Source organism: Saccopteryx leptura, chromosome 2 (assembly GCF_036850995.1).
Source record: "Saccopteryx leptura isolate mSacLep1 chromosome 2, mSacLep1_pri_phased_curated, whole genome shotgun sequence".
Taxonomy (NCBI): Eukaryota; Metazoa; Chordata; class Mammalia; order Chiroptera; family Emballonuridae; genus Saccopteryx; species Saccopteryx leptura.
The window spans coordinates 343254116-343278237 of NC_089504.1; the positions used below are offsets into that span (position 1 = coordinate 343254116).

Genomic DNA, 24122 nt, shown 5'->3' on the forward strand with positions numbered 1-24122 from the left:
ACAGACAGACAGACAGACAGGAAGGGATAGAGATGAGAAGCATGAACTTGTAGTTGTGGCACTTTGGTTGTTCACTGATTGCTTTCTCATTTGTGCCTTGACCAGGGGGGCTCCAGTGGAGCCAGTGACTGCATGCTCAAGACAATGAACTTGGGCTTCAAGCCAGCAACCATGGGGTCATGTTTATGATCCCACACTCAAGCCAGCAACCCTATGCTCAAGCCAGTTGAGCCTGTGCTCAAGCTGGTGACCTTGGGGTTTTGAACCAGGGCCCTCGGTGTCTCAGGTTGACACTCTATCCACGGTGCCACCACCTGGTCAGGTTGTAGTTCTGAGAACTCAAAAGGCAGGAGAAAGGTTGCTGACTGGAGTTCTTAACCATCTGATCTGAGCCAGCCCTGAATCTTGCCCAGGGTGGTTTGGCCTGGCCTCACCTCTGACAGCCTGTGGTTTCCATCATAGCTTCATGTGGACCAGTTTACTTGTCATATGTCAGAATGGAGGCTAGAACGGCAATGGAGAAGGTTCCTAAATTTCATCCAAGTTAAGAATCCCCTCAGTGCTTCTGAACTGGAAGACAAAATCCCAACCCTCCCATTTACAGGCCTCCTTTCCTCACAGGAATCCCAGACACAGTTCATCCTGAACCACTGTGGATAGTCCTGGAGACCTAGTTATAGGGCTCAGGCTGACAGAGGTCACAGAGCCTAAAAGGCCAAGAGGAATAATGATAACTTCTATCCACACCAGACTCTACAGCTTTCCAGTTTTATCCAGTAACTCATTTTGTCATCACAAAAATCCTGTAAATAGCGAGGGGCAGGTATTACTTTACGGAATAAGAAACCAAGGGGCAGAAAGGAAAGAGATTCTCTCAAGATCACATAGTCACTCAGGGTTGGATCTTCTGGTTGGAAATCCTATGCTTTCTCCTCCATCACGTTTCTAAGTTAAATAAAATTGGCATCTGTTGCCCCTACCTCCTGATAAAACCTGGATTAGGGTTGGACAGTAGCCGGAGCAAATTGAAAATGTGGACCTGGAACATTTTTGAGATGGCCTGACTGGACACAGTATGGAGGTTGTCTGTAATTTTAGAATTGGGAAGGACCCCCATACTGAAAGGTTCTCCCCCAAATTAAATGTCTTCTCCTTCTTAGCACTATAATCTTAAAATAAAGGCAAGGGCCAGGTCTCCATGGTGATGGGGCCCAGGCCCCCTTCCTCCTCTTAGAAGAGGGGTTAGTGGGCTTAACTCTAATAACCAAGCTTGAGGATAATACGTAGTTAGATTGAAAAGGAATGTGTGGGTCCAGGGAAAAGGAGGATGGGTGCTGGGACTTGGGCAGAAGTACCCACACCAGAAGACACCAGATCCGCAGGTGTGAAGTAGGGTACAAAGGGGAGTAAGTGCAATGATAGTATCTCAAGAGTACTGTGATTTAACCTGGCATGATAATAGCCAGTACTTTCTGAGCATTTTCTGAGTTCCAGGCAAAGTTCTGGGGACTTTACATGTATCAACTCGCTTGGTCATTGTAACAAGCGTTAAAGTAGGTGCTAGGGGCCCTGGCCAGTTGGCTCAACGGTAGAGCATCGGCATGGTGTGTGGAAGTCTCAGGTTCGGTTTCTGACCAGGGCACACAGGAGTGCCCATCTGCTTCTCCACCTTCCCCCTCTCCTTTCTTTCTATCTCTCTCTTCCCTTCCTGCAACCAAAGCTCCATTGGAGCAAGTTAGCCCAGGTGCTGAGGATGGCTCCATGACCTCCGCCTCAGGTGCCAGAATGGTTTCAGTTGCAACGCCCCAGATGGGCAGAGCATCGCCCCCTGGCATGCTGGGTGGATCCCTCTCCCGCACACGCAGGAGTCTGTCTCTCTGCCTCCCGCTTCTCAATTCAGAAAATACAAATTTGTATTTTCTGAATTGAGAAGAAAGAAAGAAAAGAAAGAAAGAAAGAAAAATGTAAGTGCTAGCATCACTTTTGCCTTACAGAGGAGGAAAGCATCAATGTCTTGCCCAAACTCACACATCTAATAGGTGGTAGAGCTGAGATGATGAACCAGGCAGTCTGGCTCCAGCCTCTACAGGCTTAACCACTATGTTTTTTTGTCTCTTAGAATTCCAAGAAACTTGTTTCTTAACCTGGGGATTAAGGAAATACAGGATGGGGCAAAAGTAGGTTTACAGTTGTTCATATGCCAAATAATACCGTAATTAATAATTATAATTAATAATTATAATTAATAATACCTTAATTATAATAATGCAAGTAATTAATAAGAATAACCTCTGTGTTTTGCATACTCACAACTGTAAATCAACTTTTGCCCGACCCCATATAAGTGCCCTATAATTAACTGCAAAACATCATGTGCCTACCCACATGTGCCTTGTTCTGAGAAAGAATTCACGGCTTTCCTTCCATTTTCATGGATCAGAAGTCTGTTGCTTTGTTCTATTTCAGAACCAGGATGCACCCCTTCATCCCTCATTTTGTCCAGATGCCTTACTCTGCATCAGGCCTTACTATCTCCTGCCTGGAGATAGTAGCCTCTTGCGTGGTCTCCCTAGTCCAAAGATTCTCTTCCCTTCTGTTCATTCTTTCTAACATGCAAATGGGAAACTATTTTTTTTCATTGTAAAATTCTTCAATCCCCCCTCTCCTGCTTCAGTCACTGGAGGATGACATATAAGATCCCCAGTTCTGGGATGCACTGGCATCTGCTTCACTGCCCTATCTCACCCTTAACCAACTTCCCAGTCAGTATCAACCCTTCTTCATCCCACTTATTCTTCATGCTTTGTGTCACAGGCTGCCTCCTCTAAGAAGCCTTCCTTAACTGCCCCGGGCAGACCCAGGTTTCTTTCTCCTTGGTTTCCTACATTTGGCTTCTAGCTCCACAATAGCTTGGGTTTCTTGTATGCCTTCTACTGTTTTCAGGTTTCCCTCACACATCCTTGCTGGACTTTGAACCCCTTCAGGGCAACAACTATGGTTTTTTACTTTTGTAAACCAGCACTTGGCACAGGACCTGGCACGTGGAAGACACTCAGCAAGCATTTGCTGAATGACTTAATGCCATTTGTAAGGAGAGAGTGTAAATGAGTCTGGGCAACTCCATACTCACTTCTGCAAATACCTGTAGTTGCTGGATGAGGAACCTCACCTTCTTAGATACAAAGGAGAGCGTACTGGAGCATGTGCGCATACAGCATTCTGCATTGACTATGGCAGGGTCCCCAAACTACAGCCTGCATGTGGCCCCCTGAGGCCATTTATCCGGCCCCGCCGCACTTCCGAAAGGGGCACCTCTTTCATTGGTGGTCAGTGAAAGGAGCATAGTTCGCATTGAAATACTGGTCAGTTTGTTGATTTAAATTTACTCGTTCTTTATTTTAAATATTGTATTTGTTCTCGTTTTGTTTTTTTACTTTAAAATAAGATATGTGCAGTGTGCATAGGGATTTGTTCATAGTTTTTTTTATAGTCCGGCCCTCCAATGGTCTGAGGGACAATGAACTGGCCCCCTGTGTAAAAAGTTTGGGGACCCCTGGGCTATGGAATTAGACAAATCTTGGTTCATATTTGACCTTTCTGATAACTGGCTGTGTGACATTGAGAAAGTTACTTTACCTCCCTGAACCTTAGTTGTTTAATCTATAAAAATGGAATAAGCCTGACCTGTGGTGGCGCAGTGGATAAAGCATCGACCTGGAAATGCTGAGGTCGCCGGTTTGAAACCCTGGGCTTGCCTGGTCAAGGCACATATGGGAGTTGATGCTTCCTGTTCCTCCCCTTCTCTCTCCCTCTCTCCTCTCTAAAAATGAATAAATAAAATTTAAAAAAAAATGTGTTTTAAAAAATGGAATAATACACCTTTTTCAGAGGATCACTATGGGGTTAGATCAGGGGTCCCCAAACTTTTTACACAGGGTGCCAGTTCACTGTCCCTCAGACTGTTGGAGGGCCAGACTATAAAAAAAATATGAATAAATCCCTGTGCACACTGCACATATCTTATTTTAAAGTAAAAAAACAAAACGGGAACAAATACAATATTTAAAATAAAGAACGAGTAAGTTTAAATCAACAAACTGACCAGTATTTCAATGGGAACTATGCTCCTCTCACTGACCACCAATGAAAGAGGTGCCCCTTCTGGAAGTGCAGTGGGGGCCGGATAAATGGCCTCAGGGGGCCGCATGCGGCCCGCGGGGCCGTAGTTTGGGGACCCCTGGGTTAGATGAATTAATGTAATAAAATGGCCAACTTCATGGCACATTGGCAAGGGCTCAACAATGTGGGTTCCTTCTCCCCCTACTTGAGCTGGCAAACATGCTGAGATTTGTTATGCGAACCACATGGCTTGAGTTTGTATCTATTTCAGCATATTTGCAAATGCATTTTGCCCTAATTTGTATTTTTATCGTATGAATAGTTGTATGCAAGTCAGTGTGCTGATAGATGTGTTTCTGTGTTTCTCTTGACATTCACTTTGGTATGGAAAGTGGCATACACTGGCATGGTTGTACATACACTGAGAGTCTTGCATGGGTGTTGCATGTTAAGTGAGTGTGTGGAATGTGTGTGGAATGAAATGTGTGTTGTGTTCTGCATACAAGGGCAGGGGTCTGAGTGTATGGAAGATGGGGAAGGGCTGGCCCATTTGTGTGGCTTTCTGTATGTGTGAAGGTAAACACAGTGGAATAGAATTTTCTGAGCTGATGGAAATATTTTCTATCTGCACTGTTCAATACAGTAGCCACTAACCACATGTGGCTATTGAGCACCAGAAATGTGGCTAGTGAGAGTGACTAAAGCAGTAAATTTTTAATTTTTTCAATTTGTTGTTCCACTTTATGCATTCATTGGTTGATTTTTAAAAATTCATTGATTGATTTTAGAGAGACAGAGAGAGAAAGAGAGGGGGGAGGGAGATAAGGAGAGAAGCATTCGTCTGTTGTTCCACTTATTTGTGGATTCATTGGTTGTTTCCTGTAGGTGTCCTGATGGGGGATCAAGAAGCAACCTTGGCAGATCCAAATGACGCTCAGCCCCGCTGGGCCAGAGAACAACGTTTTAATTGTATTTAAATTTAATTAACTTGAATGGAAATAGCCACAGCTAGACTATAGAGAGGAAGCTCAAACTTGTTCTCCACAGACCAGTGGTGTGCAACCCCCTTCCTTTTAACAGGGAAATACAGGTCGCTGGTTCGAAACCCTGGGCTTGCCTGGTCAAGGCACATATGGGAGTTGATGCTTCCAGCTCCTCCCCCCCCCCCCCTCTCTCTGTCTCTCCCTCTCCTCTCTAAAATGAATAACAAGGAAATACATCTAACGTGTCCTAACCCCAGCAGATAAATGGACCCGCTAGAGCCCCGCCCGCGACTGTGTGCGAGTGTGAGAGGTACAGAGGGGGCCTTCCGCCTCCCTTCTCCCCAAGTCTCCAGGCGCGCAGTGAATCAGCCTGACAATGAAGTGAGTCATTCATGAACTGCTCCGGCGACCCAGCAGGTGGGAAGCTAACGTCAGCCAGCCGCCCAGCCCTCTGTTCAACCCCCCAGTGGGATCGCTTAACCCCACGCACTGCAGATGTTGAAGAAACTGACGCGGGCGAATCAAGTCACCAAAACTCACCTCATTAACCCCTCCCTCTGGTTTTCAATCCATTCATACCCCAGCCCCTTTCTCCCCTCAGGTGTCGTGTGAGTCAGTCATCTCAAGATCTACATCCTCAATCCAATCCCCACTGCCCTAAGCATCCCTGAGCTGTTCTCCCTCTAGGCTGGGGGGTGGGAGAGTAGGGGCAGGGAGTCTGGACCCCTGATGGGGTGCCACCATCTGCCTTGGGAAGTGGGGCGGACCCGCTCAAGGCCGAGGGGTGGGCGGGCCTCACTGGCTGGCTGGATCTTCAGAGCTGCCATCCAGCTTGCTTGGAGGAGCGTCAAACAGAGGGGCAGCGGGGAAGGAGTTGCTGAAGCTGCTGCCTGCAGCACCTGTGGCTGGTGGTGAAGAGGGGATGTGGAGGGGGGGCAAGAATATTCCTGTGCTTTCCAAGGAAGTCCCACACAGTGTCTCCCCAGTACTTGAAATCTTCAGAGCCTGGCAGCTTCTCTCCTCTGCACTTCTTCACCTGTCCCCTCAACCTGTACTCCACTACTCCCCATCAATCAGCTTTTTTCTCTTGGACTGAACCTTACCTCAGGATTCTGACTTGGACAATTGGGTCTTATGGTGGCGAACCTTAGTAGGTCAGAAAATACATCATAAGTTTTAAAAATATGTGGACCTTTTGGCCCTGGCCGGTTGGCTCAGTGGTAGGGCATCGGCCTGGCGTGCAAAAGTCCCGGGTTCGATTCCCGGCCAGGGCACACAGGAGAAGCGCCCATCTACTTCTCCACCCCTCCCCCTCTCCTTCCTCTCTGTTTCTCTCTTCCCCTCCCGCAGCCGAGGCTCCATTGGAGCAAAGATGGCCCGGGCGCTGGGGATGGCTCCTTGGCCTCTGCCCCAGGCGCTAGAGTGGCTCTGGTCGCAACAGAGCGATGCCCCGGAGGGGCAGAGCTTCGCCCCTGGTGGGCGTGCCGGGTGGATCCCGGTCGGGCGCATGCGGGAGTCTGTCTGTCTCTCCCCATTTCCAGCTTCAGAAAAATACAAAAAAAAAAAAATATATATATATATATATATATGTGGACCTTTTGACAAAACAGTTCATTTATTTTTTAAATTAATTTTATTTATTTATTCATTTTAGAGGGGAGAGAAAGAGAGACAGAGAGAGAGAGAGAGAGAGAGAGAGAGAGAAGGGGGGAGGAGCAGGAAGCATCAACTCCCATATGTGCCTTGACCGGGCAAGCCCAGGGTTTTGAACCGGCAACCTCAGCATTCCAGGTCGACGCTTTATCCACTGCGCCACCACAGGTCAGGCACAGTTCATTTCTTAAAAAGAAATATTTTATTTATTTATTTTAGGGAGGAGAGAGAGAGATAAAGGAGCAGGAAGCATCAACTCCCATATGTGCCTTGACCAGGCAAGCCCAGGGTTTCAAACACATGACCTCAGCATTCTAGATCCACACTTTATCCACTCAGCACAAAAACAGCTCATTTCTAAGGATACCTGTTTTATCCTAAGAAAATAATAATTGATGTGTGAAAAAATTTAGCTACAAGAATGTGCATCACAGCATTATTTAAAATGGAAAAATTGGAAACAATCAAAATGTTCCTCAAATGGAGACTGAATAAATAAACTGTGGTAAAACAGCACAATGGGATACTAGGCAACCACTGAAAATGATGTGCAAGAAGATTTGATGCCATGGGAATATTTTCATGAAAAATTAGATTGTAAGATATCGTGTACAATGTGATACAGGTTTTCTTGAAAAAATATGAGCATGGAAAAAAGATTAGAAAACTATTTACTCAATTATTAATAATTATTCTCATTGGATTATGGATTTAGAAATGGTTTTATTTTCTTCTTTGTATTTCTCAGATTTCCACCTCCCCAGAATTTCTACATTAAGAGTTATGACTCTAGCCTGATCAGGCAGTGGCACAGTGGATAGAACATCAACCTGGAACATTGAGGACCCAGGTTCAAACCCGAGGACACTGGCTTGTGTGTGGGCTCACCAGCTTGAGTGCAAGGTCACCAGCTTGAGCGTGAGATCATAGACATGACTCTAGGGTCACTGGCTTGCACCCAAGGTCACTGGCTTGAGCAAGGTGTCATTGGCTCAGCTGGAGCTCCCCAGTCAAGGCACATATGAGAAAGCAATCAATGAACAACTAAGATGTTGCAACTATGAGTTGATGCTTCTCACCTCTCTCCCTTCCTGTCTGCCTGTCCCTGTCTATCCCTCCCTCCCTCCCCCTCTTTCTCTCTCTCTCTCAAAAAAAAAAGAGTTTATGGCTCCAGCTGGGTTGCTCAGTGAATAGAGTGTTGTCTCGATGTACCGAGGTTGCATTTTCAGTCCCTGGTCACAGCACATACCAGAAGCAACCAGTAAGTGTACAACTACATGGAACACCTAAGTGGAACAACAAGTTGATGCTTCTCTCTCTTTCTTCCTACCCCTTCCCCTCTCTCTCTCTCAAATTAGTGGAAAATTACCTCAGTTGCTAGCATCATTGGGAACTACCAAGGTTGATGGGGAAGCAACCAATGAATGCTCAACTAAGTGGAACAACAAATGAATGCTTCCCTCTCTCTCTTTCCCTTTCTCTCTCTGTTTCTCTAAATATCAATAACAAAAGAAATTTAAAAATATTTGTGACTTGTGCCTGACCTGTGGTGGCGCAGTGGATAAAGCATCAACCTGGAGCACTGAGGTAACCAGTTCAAAACCCTGGGCTTGGCCTGACCTGTGGTAGCGCAGTGGATAAAGCATCGACCTGGAAATGCTGAGGTCGCTGGTTCGAAACCCTGGGCTTGCCTGGTCAAGGCATATATGGGAGTTGATGCTTCCAGCTCCTCCCCCCTATCTCTCTCCTCTCTCTCTCTGTCTCTCTCTGTCTCCTCTCTAAAATGAATAAATAAAATAAAATAAAATAAAATAAAAAAAAACAAAAAACAAACAAAAAAAAAAACCCTGGGCTTGCCTGGTTAAGGCATATATGGGAGTTGATGCTTCCTGCTCTCTACCCTTCTCTCTCTCTCTCACTCTCTCTCTCCTCCTTCTCTCTAAAATGAATAAGTAAAATCCTTTTTTTTTTTTTTTTTTTTTGTATTTTTCTGAAGCTGGAAACGGGGAGAGACAGTCAGACAGACTCCCACATGCGCCCGACCGGGATCCACCCGGCACGCCCACCAGGGGCGACGCTCTGCCCCTCCGGGGGCGTCGCTCTGCCTCGACCAGAGCCACTCTAGCGCCTGGGGCAGAGGCCAAGGAGCCATCCCCAGCGCCGTGCCATCCTTGCTCCAATGGAGCCTTGGCTGCGGGAGGGGAAGAGAGAGACAGAGAGGAAGGAGGGGGGTGGGTGGAGAAGCAAATGGGCGCTTCTCCCATGTGCCCTGGCTGGGAATCGAACCCGGGTTCCCCGCACGCCAGGCCGACGCTCTACCCCTGAGCCAACCGGCCAGGGCCTAAGTAAAATCTTAAAAAATATATTTGTGACTTGTTACAGCAGAAAAAATAAATTTATTAAATGTTTTTAAAAGCTGTTAGTGAAGGTGGTAATGAGAATTAACAGTGAATAGGCATAACATTGGGGTGATGAAATATTTTTAAATTGGATTATGTGATTATTGTACAACTGGGTAAATTTAATAAAAAATATTAAATTGTACACTCAAAATGGATAAATTATTATTATTTAAGTGAGAGAAGAGGAGATAGTGAGACAGACTCCCACATGCACCCAGACCAGGATCTACTCAGCAACCCCCACCTAGGGACGATGCTCAAATCAACCGAGCTACTTTTAGCACCTGAGGCTGACCTGCTTGGGCCAACCAAGCCATCCTCAGCACTCAGGCCAATGCTCGAACCAATGGAGCTACTGGCTGTGGGAGGGGAAGAGGGAAAGAAAGAGGAGAGAGAGGGAAAGAAAAGCAGATGGTTGCTTCTCCTGTGTGGCCTGACTAGGAATTAAACCCCAGATGCCCATATGCCAGGCTGATGTTCTATCCACTTGAGTCAACCAGCCAGGGTCTAAATGGATAAAATTTATGTTGTATAAATTATACCTAAAACGTTGTCTAAAAGCTCTTAACAGAAGCCATTTGCTAGGCTGTCTGCCATTAAGTTCAGTCTTCCAATCTGACCTCAAGGTCTAGGGGTAGAGATAACAGACAAAATACAGAAAACCACTTAAATCTGAATTTCAGATAAAGAGTAATTTTTTTTAATTAATTTTTTTTTTTAGCAAAAGAGAGAGAGAGAGAAAGGTGGGACAGACAGATAGGAAGGGAGAGCAATGGGAAACATCAACTCATAGTTGCTGCACCTTGGTTGTTCATTGATTGCTTTCTTATATGTGTCTTGACTGAGGGGCTTCAGCTGAGCCAGTGACCCCTTGCTCAAGCCAGCAACCTTGGGCTCGAGCAGCGACCATGGGGTTATGTCTATGATTCCAGCTCAAGCTGGCAACCCTGCACTCAAACTGGTGAGCATGCACTCAAGCCAGATGTGCCTGTGCTCAAGCTGGCAACGTCTGGGTTTCAAACCTGAGTCCTCAGCATCCAGGCCAAACTCTATCCACTTTGTAACCGTCTAGTCAGGCAAGGAGTATTTTTTTTTTCAGAGACAGAGAGAGAGTCAGAGAGAGAGATAGACAGGAACAGACAGACAGGAACGGAGAGATGGGAAGCAGCAATCATCAGTTTTTTGTTGCACATTGCAACACCTTAGTTGTTCATCGATTGCTCTCTCACATGTGCCTTGACCGCGGGCCTTCAGCAGACCGAGTAACCCCTTGCTCGAGCCAGTGACCTTGGATCCAAGCTGGCGAGCTTTTGCTCAAACCAGATGAGCCCGCGCTCAAGCTGGCAACCTCAGGGTCTTGAACCTGGGTCCTCAGCATCCAAATCCGATGCTCTATCCACTGCACCACCACCTAGTCAGGCAAGGAGTAATTTTTTTAAGAAAGATTTTATTTATTGATTTTATAGAGAGAAGAGAGGGTGGGAAACAAGAACTATTAACTCATGCCTGAACAGGTGGTGGCGCAGTGGATAGAGTGTTGACCTGGGAGGCCGAGGACTCAGGTTTGAAACCCCAAGGTCGCTGGCTTGAGCATGGGATCATAGACATGACCCCATGGTTACTGGCTTGAGCCCAAAGGTCGCTGGCTTGAATCTAAGGTCTCTGGTTTGAGCAAGGGGTCACTGGCTCAGCTGGAGCCCCCACCTCAACCGGTCAAGGTACAGATGAGAAAGCAATCAATAAACAACTAAAGTGCTGTAACTACGAGTTGATGCTTCTCATTTCTCTTTCTTCCTATCTGTCTGTCCTTGTCTGTCTATCTCTCTCTCTCTCTCTCTCTCTCTTTCTCAACACACACACACACACACACAAAGTATTAACTCATAGTTGCTTCACTTTAGTTGTTCACTGATGGCTTGTCATATGTGCCTTGACTGAACAAGCCCAGGATTTAGAACCAGCGACCTCAAGTTCCAGGTCAACTCTCTACCTCCTGTACCACCAGGTAGGAGTAATTTTTAATATAAGTATAAAATAAATAAGTTTAAAAAGTCATGAACTTTTTTTTATGAACTCTTAATATAAGTACTCTACAAAATTATTACTGATTTATCTGAAACTCAAATTTAACTGGGTATCTGTATTTTTACTTGCTATTTCTGGCAACCCTTGACTGGAGTCTTTGCTCTTGCGGAATCCCTGGGGCAAGGAAACAAACTAGGGATGGATATCTAGGCTTGCACCCCTATCTGTTCCCAGGGCAATTCTACAGAGCCTGGGAGAGTGGGGTGGGGAGCTGAGGAGCTGGAAACAGCAGGTGAAAGAGGGTGGAAGGTGAATACCTTGCTCTGAATAGAAGTGGCCAATAGTGTTTCAGCAGGTTCAGAACCAAGAAGTGGTAACACCAAGGCTGGAGGTAAGGGTAGGCTTACTCTCTGTGGTGCTGTGGTAGACCTTCACACAGATACTCCATGTTATGCCCAGCAATCCAGTGAGGAACATGTCATTGTCCATTTTTATAGATGAGGAAACAGATCCTAAGAGATCAAGTACATTTCCAAATTCATAGCTAATAAGTGTCAGAACCTAAGTTCAGGTCAAGGTCTTTACCCTCTCACTGGGGTAAAAGCCAGTTGTTAGACTAAACAGACTCTGGTTTCCCATAATCTAAAGTCAGATCCCTGCATCTTTACTAACTGAATTTGTGGCTTTTGGCACATTTCTTAATTCTCCTGAACTTCAGGTCCTTCATCTTACAACTGGGGACAATAATAATAGCACAAACCTTGTGGGGTTGGGAGGATGACATGAAAGTCTGTTTTCTGCTGCTCTGTCTGTCCGTTGGGCGGGAAGTATCCTCATGGATGTGCCAAGCACACTACTACTTAAGGATGATGAAATGTGCCTTTTAGACACATGAATTGAAGACTTCCTCAATCCTGGGAACTCTTTGCGGAGAAAGAGAACATGGCTGTCTCTGTTGATTTGGGGGAGATTCCTCAAACCTGAGGAGACCTCAGCTGGCACTGTACCCAAGGAGCCTGGGTTTTGCCTTGGCCCTGCCACTTACTAGTTGTTTGAGCTTCCTGGGCAGCTGTCTCCTTATAAGATGGAGTACATAATATCTACCTTATACAGTTGTTGGGAAGCTGAGGCAGTGGTTAACAAGACAGCCCCATAACACTTACTTCCACAGTGAATGGTTTTAGCAAGGGCCTACACTGTGGAATCATAACAAAAGATATTTTTTTCTCTGTGAGGAAGTCTAAGTTCCTTAAAGGCAGATTCATTTCTATATTCCCAGCATCCACTACATCTATTCAAGAAACATGTAGAATGAATGTGAAATTACTCAATCCCATTTACTTGAGAAGGGAAACTCTGAGGGCTCATCAGAACTATATATGGTTTATTCTATTAATTAGTGGGCATTTGACCACTGGGGACCAGAGTGATAATCTCAGGTACTTACAGAGAAGGGGGCTAGCTAGAGTGCTGGGCTTGAGAGCCCAGCTCTCCCAGGCCTGTTCCTTATGCTTGGGGGGCAAACAGAGAGACCTAGGTTTGCATTCCTGTTCTTGCTTACATAAACTCAGTGGGCAAGGTATTTAATTCCCTCGTCTATGGAATGGGAAGTGCCTAGCAGAGGTGTTCCACATGAGACAGTTATTGACATATGTCATTCCAGACAGGGAGATTTTTTCCTCTTGTTCTGAGATCTTGAGAGAAGAAATTCCAGTCTTCAGTGCTCCCCAGTCTTTACTGAGTACCTGCTATATGAGAGGTGATGTGCTAGGTGCTAGAAAGGCAAAAAGAAATATAAGCTCTTTTCTCAAATGGCTCATAATCTGCTTGGGGAGGCAAAACATAGCGCTGAGAAAGCAAAATCCCAACTCAACCACCAATGAGAGACAACATAGGTTGTATAAAAGTAACAACAAATGGGTGGCACCATCATTACAGGACAGAGGCAGGAGGACCCCTGTCTTGGAGTGACATAGTATAACTTTGTGTGGATAGGCTTTCTGCTCAGGATCCATTGTCCCGTCAAAGAGTGCTCACCTTGATTTAATCTTTTAACATTCATTCATTTCATTTAATAGTCATTAAGTCTTTTTGTTGTTGTTCCTGGCACTGTGCTTGGTGGAAATGTATGCTTTTTGTATTTAAGAAGCTTACAGAGATGGACACTTACTCAATAATGCCATAAATAGATGTATATTTACAAATTGTTATCAGAATCAATAGAAGCATATATAAAGTAAGCTATGGAGATGGGTTTCAGGAATTAGCATGTTGAACAAACTCTTTAGGTAATCTGTAAGAACCTTATTCTGGGCCAGATACAGATTTCAGTGAGAAAATCGGAGACTTCGAACACTCTTAATTAGATTTGTGTTCTAAAATAGGTCACCCTGGTTTTAAAAAAAAGGCTAAGATGGATGCAGAGAGTGGACTAATTGGGGAGGCAGATATAGTATCTCAGGTGAGAGGTAATTTGGCTTAGTACAAAGGATGGGGCTGGAGTTGTGTCTGAAGAAACTGATTCATGAAATTCTTTTTTTTTTTTTTTTTGTATTTTTCTGAAGCCGGAAACAGGGATAGACAGACAGACTCCCGCATGCGCCCGACCGGGAGCCACCCCGCACGCCCACCAGGGGGCGACACTCTGCCCACCAGGGGGCGATGCTCTGCCCCTCCGGGGCGTCGCTCTGCCGCGACCAGAGCCACTCTAGCGCCTGGGCAGAGGCCAAGGAGCCATCCCCAGCGCCGGGGCCATCTTTGCTCCAATGGAGCCTTGGCTGCAGGAGGGGAAGAGAGAGACAGAGAGGAAGGAGAGGGGAAGGGGTGGAAAAGCAGATGGGCGCTTCTCCTGTGTGCCCTGGCCGGGAATCGAACCAGGGACTTCTGCACACCAGGCTGACGCTCTACCACTGAGCCAATCATGAAATTCTTTGTAGAAAAAAACCTTTATCATTTATTCCAGAAACATTTATTTATGTTATTTATTTTTTTCTGATTAGATAACTAATACAAAACTTCAGGCACATAGGAAAAGATAAAGAAAACAAAGGTAAATATTTTGGTATTTATTCTTCTGGCTTTTTTCTCTACATACATACTCAGACATATAGATTTAGTTTGTTTACAATAATGGGGCAATTCTGTAGTACTTGTTTGATTTCTTATTTTCAAGAAAACAATATAGCCTGACCAGGCGGTGGCGCAGTGGATGGAGCGTCGGACTGGGATGCTGAGGACCCAGGTTCGAGACCCCGAGGTCGCCGGCTTGAACGTGGGCTCATCTGGTTTGAGCAAAAGCTCACCAACTTGGACCCAAGGTCGCTGGCTCGAGCAAGGGGTTACTTGGTCTGCTGAAGACCCACGGTCAAGGCACATATGAGAAAGCAATCAATGAACAACTAAGGTGTTGCAATGCGCAACGAAAAACTGATGATTGATGCTTCTTATCTCTCCGTTCCTGTCTGTCTGTCCCTGTCTATCCCTCTCTCTGACTCTGTCTCTGTTAAAAAAAAAAAAAAAGAAAACAATATATCATAAGCATCTTTGCAGGTCAACATAGACATATCATTTTTAATATCTGAATGGCATTACACTGAGTAAACATACCCTAAGTTTATTTGCCAATCCCCCACTGACAGATATTTAGGCTGTTTCCAACTTTCCACATCATTATAAACAATCTCTTTCCTTCCATACTCATTTTTTTTTTTTTAAAGAGACAGACAGGGAGAGAGAGAAAGTTGATGAGAAGCATCAACTTATAGTTGTATCACCTTAGTTGTTCATTGATTGCTTCTCATACATGCCTTGATGGGGGGCTCAAGCTGAGCCAGTGACTCCCTGCTCAAGTCAGAGACCTAGGGCTCAAGCCAGTGACCCTGGGATCAAGTTGATGATCCCATGCTCCAGCCTGCCACCCCATGCTCAAGCCGGATGAGCATGAGCTCAAGCCAGCGACCTTAAGGTTTTGAACATGGGACCTCAGCATCTCAGGTAGATGCTCTATCCACTGCACCACCACCGATCAGGATCATACTCGTTTTTGAACACATACATATATATTTCCTTAGAATAAATTTTCAGCCCTGGCCGGTTGGCTCAGCGGTAGAGCGTCGGCCTAGCGTGCGGAGGACCCGGGTTCGATTCCCGGCCAGGGCACACAGGAGAAGCGCCCATTTGCTTCTCCACCCCTCCACCGCGCTTTCCCTCTCTGTCTCTCTCTTCCCCTCCCGCAGCCAAGGCTCCATTGGAGCAAAGATGGCCCGGGCGCTGGGGATGGCTCTGTGGCCTTTGCCCCAGGCGCTAGAGTGGCTCTGGTCGCAACATGGCGATGCCCAGGATGGGCAGAGCATCGCCCCCTGGTGGGCAGAGCATCGCCCCTGGTGGGCGTGCCGGGTGGATCCCGGTCGGGCGCATGCGGGAGTCTGTCTGACTGTCTCTCCCTGTTTCCAGCTTCAGAAAAAAAAAAAAAAAAAAAGAATAAATTTTCGTTAGTGGAATTACTGGGTTATTGACAAACTGTCTAGGTTCAATCACAGGTACTCATATTGTTACCTAAGGGGAGTTGTAAGATGAAGATGGCACTCAAGTCAAGGACCAGAAGTCTTCCTTTTGAAGGCCTTGGACTATTACAATCATAGGCTGGCTCTTCCTAATCTTTTCTTTCCCTGGCATGGATGTAGTGTGTGCTATCTGAACTCAAGACCTGTCCCAGCCATCCAACCCCTCCAGCCTGGCATCTTCGCTTGGTACTGACATCTTCCTTGGGGCCTCTGTGGCCCTTTCAGCCCCTAGGAATCCGGCTCTCAGTTCCCTCCCTTGCCACGGTAGGGCGTGTTAGGAATAAACTTAAGCAGGCAACGATTGCACCATCCACGGTTTGAAAAGGAAGTCGAGGAAACCGGGGAGGAAAATCGAGCGTCCCAAAGTCTGAGCCCCAGCAGTCAGACCCGGCCGCCTGCAGCGCTCCTTCCAGAACTTGCTAGGCTCGTATCCTTTGCTTTTCACCCCCTTCTCAGCCCAGCTCTTCGCTGGATACCGGACCTTTAAGAAGCTGTCACGGTGGCGCTTCTGGCCCCGCCCCGGAGGGAGGGCCTAACGGGAGGGGAGGGGTTGGTGGATGCTGAAGCCGGGAGGGGGGCGGTCTGAATCTATTTTTAGCTCGGGGTCGGGTCACGTGGTGCGAGTGACGTCTCCGAATGTTGTTGTTGGTGGCGGCGGCGAGCGGAGCCGGAGGAGCGCCGCAAAGATGGAGGAGCCGTCGGGTAGGCGCTGCCGCTGTTGCCGCCGCCGCCGCTGTCCCTGCTGCCCGCGAAGCCGGAGCTCAAGCCACAGGGGGTGAGCGCACCGCACCACCCCAGATCCCACCTCCCCTGGGCCCCTGGGACGTGAGGCGGCGCACCCTTCTCCTACCGTCGCTGACCGCGGGCGCCTCGCGTTCCGCGCCCCCCTTCCTTCCTCCCGGCTCTCGGTGCCTGGCGGTGCCCCCCAGGAGCATCGCCAGCCGGAGAGCCGGGCCTTCGGATTACTGCGCGCCCCTCCCCGCCCCTCCCATGCAGCGGCGCCTTACTGCAGGTAAGGGAGGGGCCCGCCTTCCAGTGACCCGCACTCGCAAGTGGCGCGTACGCGGCCGAGGCTGTCTGATTTGCCCCCTCCCAAGTGGCGCATGTTGCGTTGTAGAGCGATTTGAGCCCTGCACCCGGATTCTATGCAGACTCTTCTTCGTTGGACACCCAACGAAGAGGTGAGGTACTCTGAGGTGAGGAGCGCTGCCCACCCCACAGCGCTTCTACCCAGACCTAAGAACGCGTTCTTCATTTTTGTGTCCTTGAGTTCCGTGCATGAGGAGGGGGCCTACGGGCCCACCTTACTTCTCCTCTCTCTCATTATTCTCATCCCCTCCCCCGTGAGGCGTTACTGCGTTTGTTCCCACCTTCTTTTCCCGTCTGACACCCCGGAGCCAGAGACGGAGAGAGAGAGAGAGAGCGAGAGCGAGAGAGAGAGAGAGAGAGAGAGAAGGAAGGGAGAGAGAGAGAGAAAGAGAGAGCGAGCGCGCGCTAGGAGATACCAGCTCCCTGTTTCTTGTCTGGGGTGGGTGCTCCCCATTTTTCATCCTGGGTCTGTATCTCATGGAAATGGTGATACTGCCTCTGTCTTTTAACTTAGGGGAGGCCACTTTCCTACCCCACCCTTCTCTGGGGCCCTGGGGAAGATGAGAACTAATCTGTGAGTCTGATTTGGGGGGGGGGGAGAAGAAAGGAAGGTGGGAGTGCCCCATTTGGGGGAGAAGGTGACCACCTGATACCCCCACTATTGGCCTTCTGAGATACGGTGATGAGTAGCAGCTGCAGTTGCTTTTGGGGGGATGCTCAAGACTACTGTTCTCCTGGGGCTTGGAATTAGCTTTGGTGATTGGGGGTGGTGATGCTGGTGTTTGGATTCAGGGTCCAACTGGGAAGGGAGGATGGAGCCGAATTGTAGGAACAAAAGGAAGCAGGGCATGGGAGATCCAGTAGTCTTGGCCAGAGACTCCTGACCAGACTGCCTTGCAAGACTTAAACTAGGGGCTGGATCTTGCCCTGGGCCTCTTCACAGGATATAGGCAGGGAGGGTCTTCAGTCTGTGTTCTAGGCACCAGGGCCCCTGAGCCTATGCTGGTTGTCCAGATGCTGGGCTGGGGATGGTGGATGAGCCATGTTGGGGGCTGCCTACTTCTTCATTCTAGTCTTCCCTCCTCCTCTTCCTCCTAAGCACAGAGCTTGGGGAGATCTTGGTTTGCTTCCTGCCCCTTCTCTTGAATCTTCTCTTTGCTCCGTTCTGCCTTGGATTTGGATTTGGCTATGTCTTGATGAGACAGGAGAGGGTCTCTCTGAGTTGGGGGGGTGCCCAATATCTCCATTCTGTCTTGGCAATGTATGCTTGCCAGGGACGAGGTACCAGGTGCAAGTTACTTGGGGGCGATGACGGAGAACATGTTAGCTCTGTGCCAACCTTCCTTTCCTCCCCATTTCCCCTGTGGCTGGATCCCATAATTTGGAGGGAGTGGGGGGCAGCAGTATCACATGCCCCACTCTCTCTAAGGAGCTGCAGAGACAAAGGTTTGATTTCCCTAGGGGTGGCATCTTTGTGTGTTTAGAAATGGGGCCTGGGGATGGGGGGGTAGTTTGTGTTTCTGCATAAGGGGGGAGGGGGACCAGCTATAGGAGCTGGGGGGAATACAGTCTGTGCCAAAGTACCAGCTGCTCTTTAATAATTAATTCTTCCTACTCACATCCTTTTGAGGAGGGATGTCTGGAACACGGCATCAAGCTCAGCCAGCCTGCTAGAGGACGCACTCCTGTTGGTGGGGGTAGGGTGGGGGAGAGAATGCAAGGGGGGCGGTTCTTGGCATTTTTGGAGCACTGTTGCTTGCTCATGAATGAAAACCTGATGCAGCCTGTGAGGGGGCCTATTGTAGCCTGTAGCTGACTTTGGCTAATTAAACTTTCTCTGCCTTTCTTCTCCCCCACTCCACCTCACCCCAGCCCTGGCCCCAGCCCTCTTTTGAATGGGGACCCTGTCTGGGAGTGCTGGAGAGGGGGTATCGTTCTGCCTGAGGTTTTAGGGCAAACAGACCGGGTCTTCTGCCCTCTGCTTCTGCCTCCTTCCTCCCTCTCCTCTTATCCCCCCCCTTTTTTTTCTAGAAATAGCAGCCTCCTCCATCTGGTTTGTGCAGATGCCTGGAGCTGTGTCTGAGCAGACAAACAGAAACGGGCTGATTGCAAAAATGAATTTGCCAGCCTGGTGCCTTTTTTCCTCCTCTGTTGCCCTCCTCCCCCTTCTCTTAGTTTGGGGCCTGGACATCCAAGTCAACTACCCCTCATGGTTCTGATAACCCCAGGCTTTTAGTGGTCCAGTTTGGAGAAGCTACATGGCAATGGAAGCTTTTGGAGGCTGGGGGAAATGGTATCTCATGGCCACAGTCAAGAGGGGTCAAGATGAGAGATCATTTGTGCCTTGGGATGGGATGTCTGGGCTTGTAGCTTTCTGATGAAGTCTTTGGGCAGATCTCAGATTGTGAGTAATCTCAGGTTCACAGGATTTGGTTCAGACAGTTCAGACAACTCATCTGGCCACCTGTGACCTGGGAAGGGGATCCTGTCCACGATGCTCAGACTTGGGCCTGCCTCTAGGAGGGTCCAGAGCTGGTGGTGTATTAGAAGAAGCCTGCCATGTAGTGCTGGAGTCCAGAAAAACCCTCAAAGGGACACCTGACTCCCCAGGAATTCCAGGGGAGCTGTTTGAGGGACAAGATCCCTGCAGGGCAGCTCTGTAAACTGGTGGCCTTTGGGGTATTATATTGTTTCATAGCTCCCTCACTTTGCCCTTCTTCTCCCACCCTCTGCTAGAGTTTTTATTGCTCATGAATGGGGTGTATGGGGGGTGTCCCCTGGGGGTTTTGCTCTAACTCACTTGACTTAGTCAAGGGTGAGATGCTTTTCTCATTCTTTGCCTTGCCATCCTGGCTGGAGGTTTGAGGTGGGTTTGGATCCTGGGGTGGGACAGAGGTATGACTGACAGAGTTGATGGGGTAGGGACAAGGCCATGAGGTGTACCTACTTATAATGTCAAGGAAGTTGGGCTTCTCACTAGTTTGCCATATAGAAGCCACACAGCTCTTGGTCCCCAACTGACCATGGAGACCCTCATCTAACACTAGTTAGCAGTGGTTTTTCTCTGGCAGAGGAGGGACCAAATAGGCCAAGTTTTAACCATCACACTGCCCTTTTTCCACTTTATGCCCCAACTTAGACAAGAATCTATAGCTGTCCTGATCAGGCAGTGAATGCTGCTTTTTTTCCCATGAGGCCCCTGTTCACTGGGGAGGCTTGCTGGGGGTATTGGCAGACACTCTGCAGGTGGACAGGGCCCAGGGGTCTGCTGCATCCTGCAGGGTGGGAGGAGTCCTAAGCCCTTGGGAGTTCTAGGAACCCCTCCTTTCCTCTTCTCCCGAGGGGTGAGGATAATGGGGGTTCAGGACTGATAACTTAGTTTTTGTACCTTTGAGGCTCTGTCCTGCTGTGGAGGTGTCTTTTACTAGGCAGATGGGCTGAGCCACACAGGCTGCTGGGAATCGTGGGAATATCTGAAGCTCTGTTCCTCAGCCCACGGAAAGGGTGTGAGCAGGACTGGGCGCCAGCCTCGGGTGGGCACCGGCTGGGCACGGGCTGAGCAATCTGCCTACGCTGGCCCTGCCAGGGCACCAGCAGCCCCACCTGCTGCATTCCTGAGCTTGGCCCCAGCCCTGCACAGCCTCTTTTGTCCTTGCCCCACACCTGTGCCTGTCAGGAGCCATTCAGTCCCTTCACTGTCTCCTCCTACCTCCCCAATCTGAGTGCATCTGTAGCTACAGAGTCTAAACCCTGTGGATAAGAGCAAGGAGCAAGTAGGCCTCTGAAGATTTGAAGTCTTCTTAGTGTATGTGCATGTGTGTAAGGGCATGCTTGTGTGTGTGTGTGTGTGTTCTTGTGTCCCCACCATGGCTGACTCCATACTTGCTCCATATGAATTCAAGGCTTACTGAGAATTTATCTTGCTAGGAGGTGGGGCTATCTAGGGGCAGAGCTGATTGCCTGTTCCTGGCTGCTGGAGCATAGTTAGGGCTTAAACATCCAGCTCCTGTCAGCCTCATCTGATCACTTCCTGCTACTTCAATTTCACTGGGTATTGGAGGGCTTACCTTAATTTGGAAGAAAATGAATGAAATCATATCTGGGGGTGGGGATGGTGGGCTGTTTAAAGCCCAAGTGGGTGCGAGCATAGTATCTGAGGCTTGAGGACTAGCTTGAAAGGAGTGGTGACAGGTTGGCAAACTCATGGTCTGTTAATACTGAGACATTCTCTATTACATTATTAGCCTCAGCAGACATACTGCTGGGCCTTTTGGTGCATTTGTACAAACTGGAGAAAGGTGTCCATTATTCTGGTTGGGCTCAGCCTGAGTGACCCATAGCCTCATAGGCAGAGCACAGGCTGAATTTCAGACCTTGCACAGGGTGCAACCTGTACAACACATTGAAAGCCCTGGGCTTGGGCCCTGGACCCAGGTCTGGAGGCGCTGGATGTGGGGTGAATATCGCCTTTCCAAATTTCTGGAAACAGCATGAGTTATGGGTAGAAAACATTTTCCCTCTTTCCCTGACCAACTGCTAAAGAGGGGGAGACCAAGATAGAAGCATCACATTTCGAGAGTCGGCCAGAGAGTAGGGAGGAGATGACACTTACCTGAGAGTTCCAACTCCGGTTGTTGGGGCTGGGATACCAGTTTCTCCCTGAACTTCGGCCCGGACTCCAGATCAGCCCTGTGTCTGCACTGCCGTGGACAGAGTTCAGAGCCTCCCTGTGCTTTCTGCTTTGGGCACATCCAGTCCCACATGCGGCACCCTTGGGAGTCTATACCTGGCAGTGGGTATTGTCACCTGAAAAAAAGAGTTTGGGTGTGACTACTGCGGCCATTTCTCTTCCCTTGAGTGCTGGCAGTCAGAGAAGAAATCAGGATTTGGTCCAGTTCTGCTGATTCCCCCTGCGCCCCTGGTCAGTAGTCCCTTCTTCTCTTCCCCAGATGTAAATTGACAAGCTTTGAGGTCTCCTTCAACTCCCAGATTGCTGAGTTGGGGGCCTCTAACCCTGCTCCATCTCTCCCCAGGGATGCCGTTTTGAGTGCCTGACCTACTCGCCCCGAAGGATGGCCTCGGATGGGCATTAGAGGCACAGCGGCCCCGGGCTCCTGTCCCGTCCGTCTGTCTGTTATCGTCTGTCTCTCTTGACATCACCGCAGCTCCATCCCCTCCTGTCCCAGTCCCCAACGCCAGCTTCCTGCAGGCCCAGAGCCGGCATGAACTCTCCCACCGAGTCGGGTAAGAGCTGGGAGGCTGGAGAAGGGCATCCTGGGGTGGCTTTGTCTGCTATGGACTGTGCAGGCTTAGAGCCCAGGCCAGTCTGAGCTGTAAGGGACCAAGAGAGTCAGGAGTGGAGAAGCATTGCAAGAAAAGGACAGGTGATTAATGTTATTGATCATGGGGTACAACTGAGAATTGATGGGTCAGCAATCTGGACTGGCCCTTAGAGGGCATGGGCCCAACTCTGTTTCCATGCCTGCCCTCTCAGCTGGGGGCTTTTAGCTTTATCTCTGTCCTGCCCTGATCACCAAGACAGGCAGGCCTGCGAGGGGGTATGGATCCCTGAGTGTCTCTGGAAGGTCTGAGGATGATGTTGGACGTTCCCTACCGTGGCTGAATGTGAAACTTCCTTTTTGTGGTGGTGGCTCTCTTCCTGGTTGTATGTTTCTCTGTGTCCCGTATTTTCTTTTTAGTGGAGGCTTGTAGGGTCTTTGGCCTTGATCTGCATTGGGTGTGTAGTATTGGGGTGGGGTGCGGTGACATGTAGGTAGAGGAGTCTTGGCTCTCTCCTTTCAGTCAGGTACACTATCCCTTCTCCTCTTGGGCCCTAGACATGGTGGATTCCTACTGGGGTCTTTGACTCTGAGATTTCCTATTCTTCCCTGCTCTTAGGAGCCTGCTCATGCTGCTAGAAATAGTCTCTGGGTGGGACTCCAGGCAGCTTTGTATGTGGGTCTGGTGTTTGCCCATGAGGATGTATTCAAGTGGCCTGAGCTGGACCCTCAGGAGTTTCACAGGAGGGTCATGGGTCAGTGTGGTCAAAGTAATAACTGCCTTCTTTCCTTGAATGCCTCCTTCTGTACAGTCTTAAAGGGTGAGAGTTCTTCTTGTTCAATAACCTGTCCTGTTCCCCACATCTTTTTCTATATGGGTAGAGGGATATTTTTCCTTCTTTATTTTTTGTTCTTCTTTTTTTTTTTTTTTTTTGAGATAGGAAGAGAGAGATGAGAAACATCAATTCATAGTTGCAACACCTTAGTTGGTCATTGATTGCTTTCTCAAACGTGCCTTGACCAGAGGGCTCCAGCTGAGCCAGTGATCCTTTGCTCAAGCCAGAGACCATGGGATCATGTCACTGATCGCACACTCAAGCCAGCGACCTCAGAGTTTCAAACCTGGGTCCTCAGTGTCTCAGGCCATTGCTCTATCCACTGCGCCACTGCCTGGGCACGTGATATTTTTTTCTTCTTTTAGAGATGAGGATCCTAGGGCCTAGAGAAGAAAACCCATTTGCAGGAGAGACAGAAGCAGTACCACAGAGGAGTCTGTGCCCTTTCTCATTTCCTTCCCCTTTGTCAGTTCGCTGGACCTGATGCCTTCTGTGGGGCCCTGGTGCTGGTGATACGTGGGAGAGGCCCTGACCAGGTTCCTGAGGGGTTCGGCAGACTCAGGGAAACTGGAAGCTGATGGGATTGTTTGGTTTTGTGCCATTTGTTTTGGTCAAGGCTGTGCTGCCTCCCCTTTCCCTTCCCAACATGATATGCCCGGGGCATCGGCTGCGGGCAGAGTAGAGTGCCAGCTGGAGATGTACTGAGTCAGCTCTGCCTGAAGAACCCTCCTGCAGAGGTTGTGCGGTTGTGCTTCCCTCTCGGGTCCTCCCACCTCTGCCCTTGCCTGCTTTCAACCTGTAGGGGTTGTGCCAGGTGTTATTCATGCAGAGGTCTGTGTGACTCCAATGCTGGAGTGTGGGCTGTTGAGCATCGACTTCTTGCTTCTTCCTCTGAGGCTGGGCTGCTAAAGGAAGAGGAGAGGCCTAGTGGGTTCTCATCAGTCCCTTGCCCGTCTCATCTGGCCACTGCCCACTAGTAGGGTCAGTTGTGCTCAATGGTAGTGTCAGCTACACCTTTCCTCTGAGCTGCTGTGCTGACCTGTCAGGAGCCACCTCCAGTCGTACCAGGCCTGGGGTCTAAGACAGGGCCAAGGGAACAGAAGCTTCCCAAAGCATCTGTTGGTGGCTTGGGAAAGACATTTCCCAGCTTTGGGATTTTAGTCCCTTAAGTAAA

The 24122-nt window shown here is 48.7% G+C and overlaps 1 protein-coding gene across 6 annotated transcripts in view; it reads left to right on the top strand.

Moving 5' to 3' along the window:
• Nucleotides 1–16367: 16367 nt before the first annotated feature.
• HDAC5 (histone deacetylase 5) overlaps nucleotides 16368–24122 on the top strand; it is a 34840-nt gene continuing 27085 nt past the window's right edge. For 5 of the 6 annotated variants that reach the window (XM_066364011.1, XM_066364016.1, XM_066364015.1 and 2 more), the window contains exons 1-2: nucleotides 16368–16519; nucleotides 21867–22077. In XM_066364011.1, the coding sequence (XP_066220108.1) occupies nucleotides 22056–22077 (22 nt within the window). In that variant the 5' untranslated portion in view covers nucleotides 16368–16519; nucleotides 21867–22055. Of the gene's footprint in view, nucleotides 16520–16560; nucleotides 16926–21866; nucleotides 22078–24122 lie in introns of those variants that run through there. The other variant, XM_066364012.1, reaches the window with a different exon arrangement.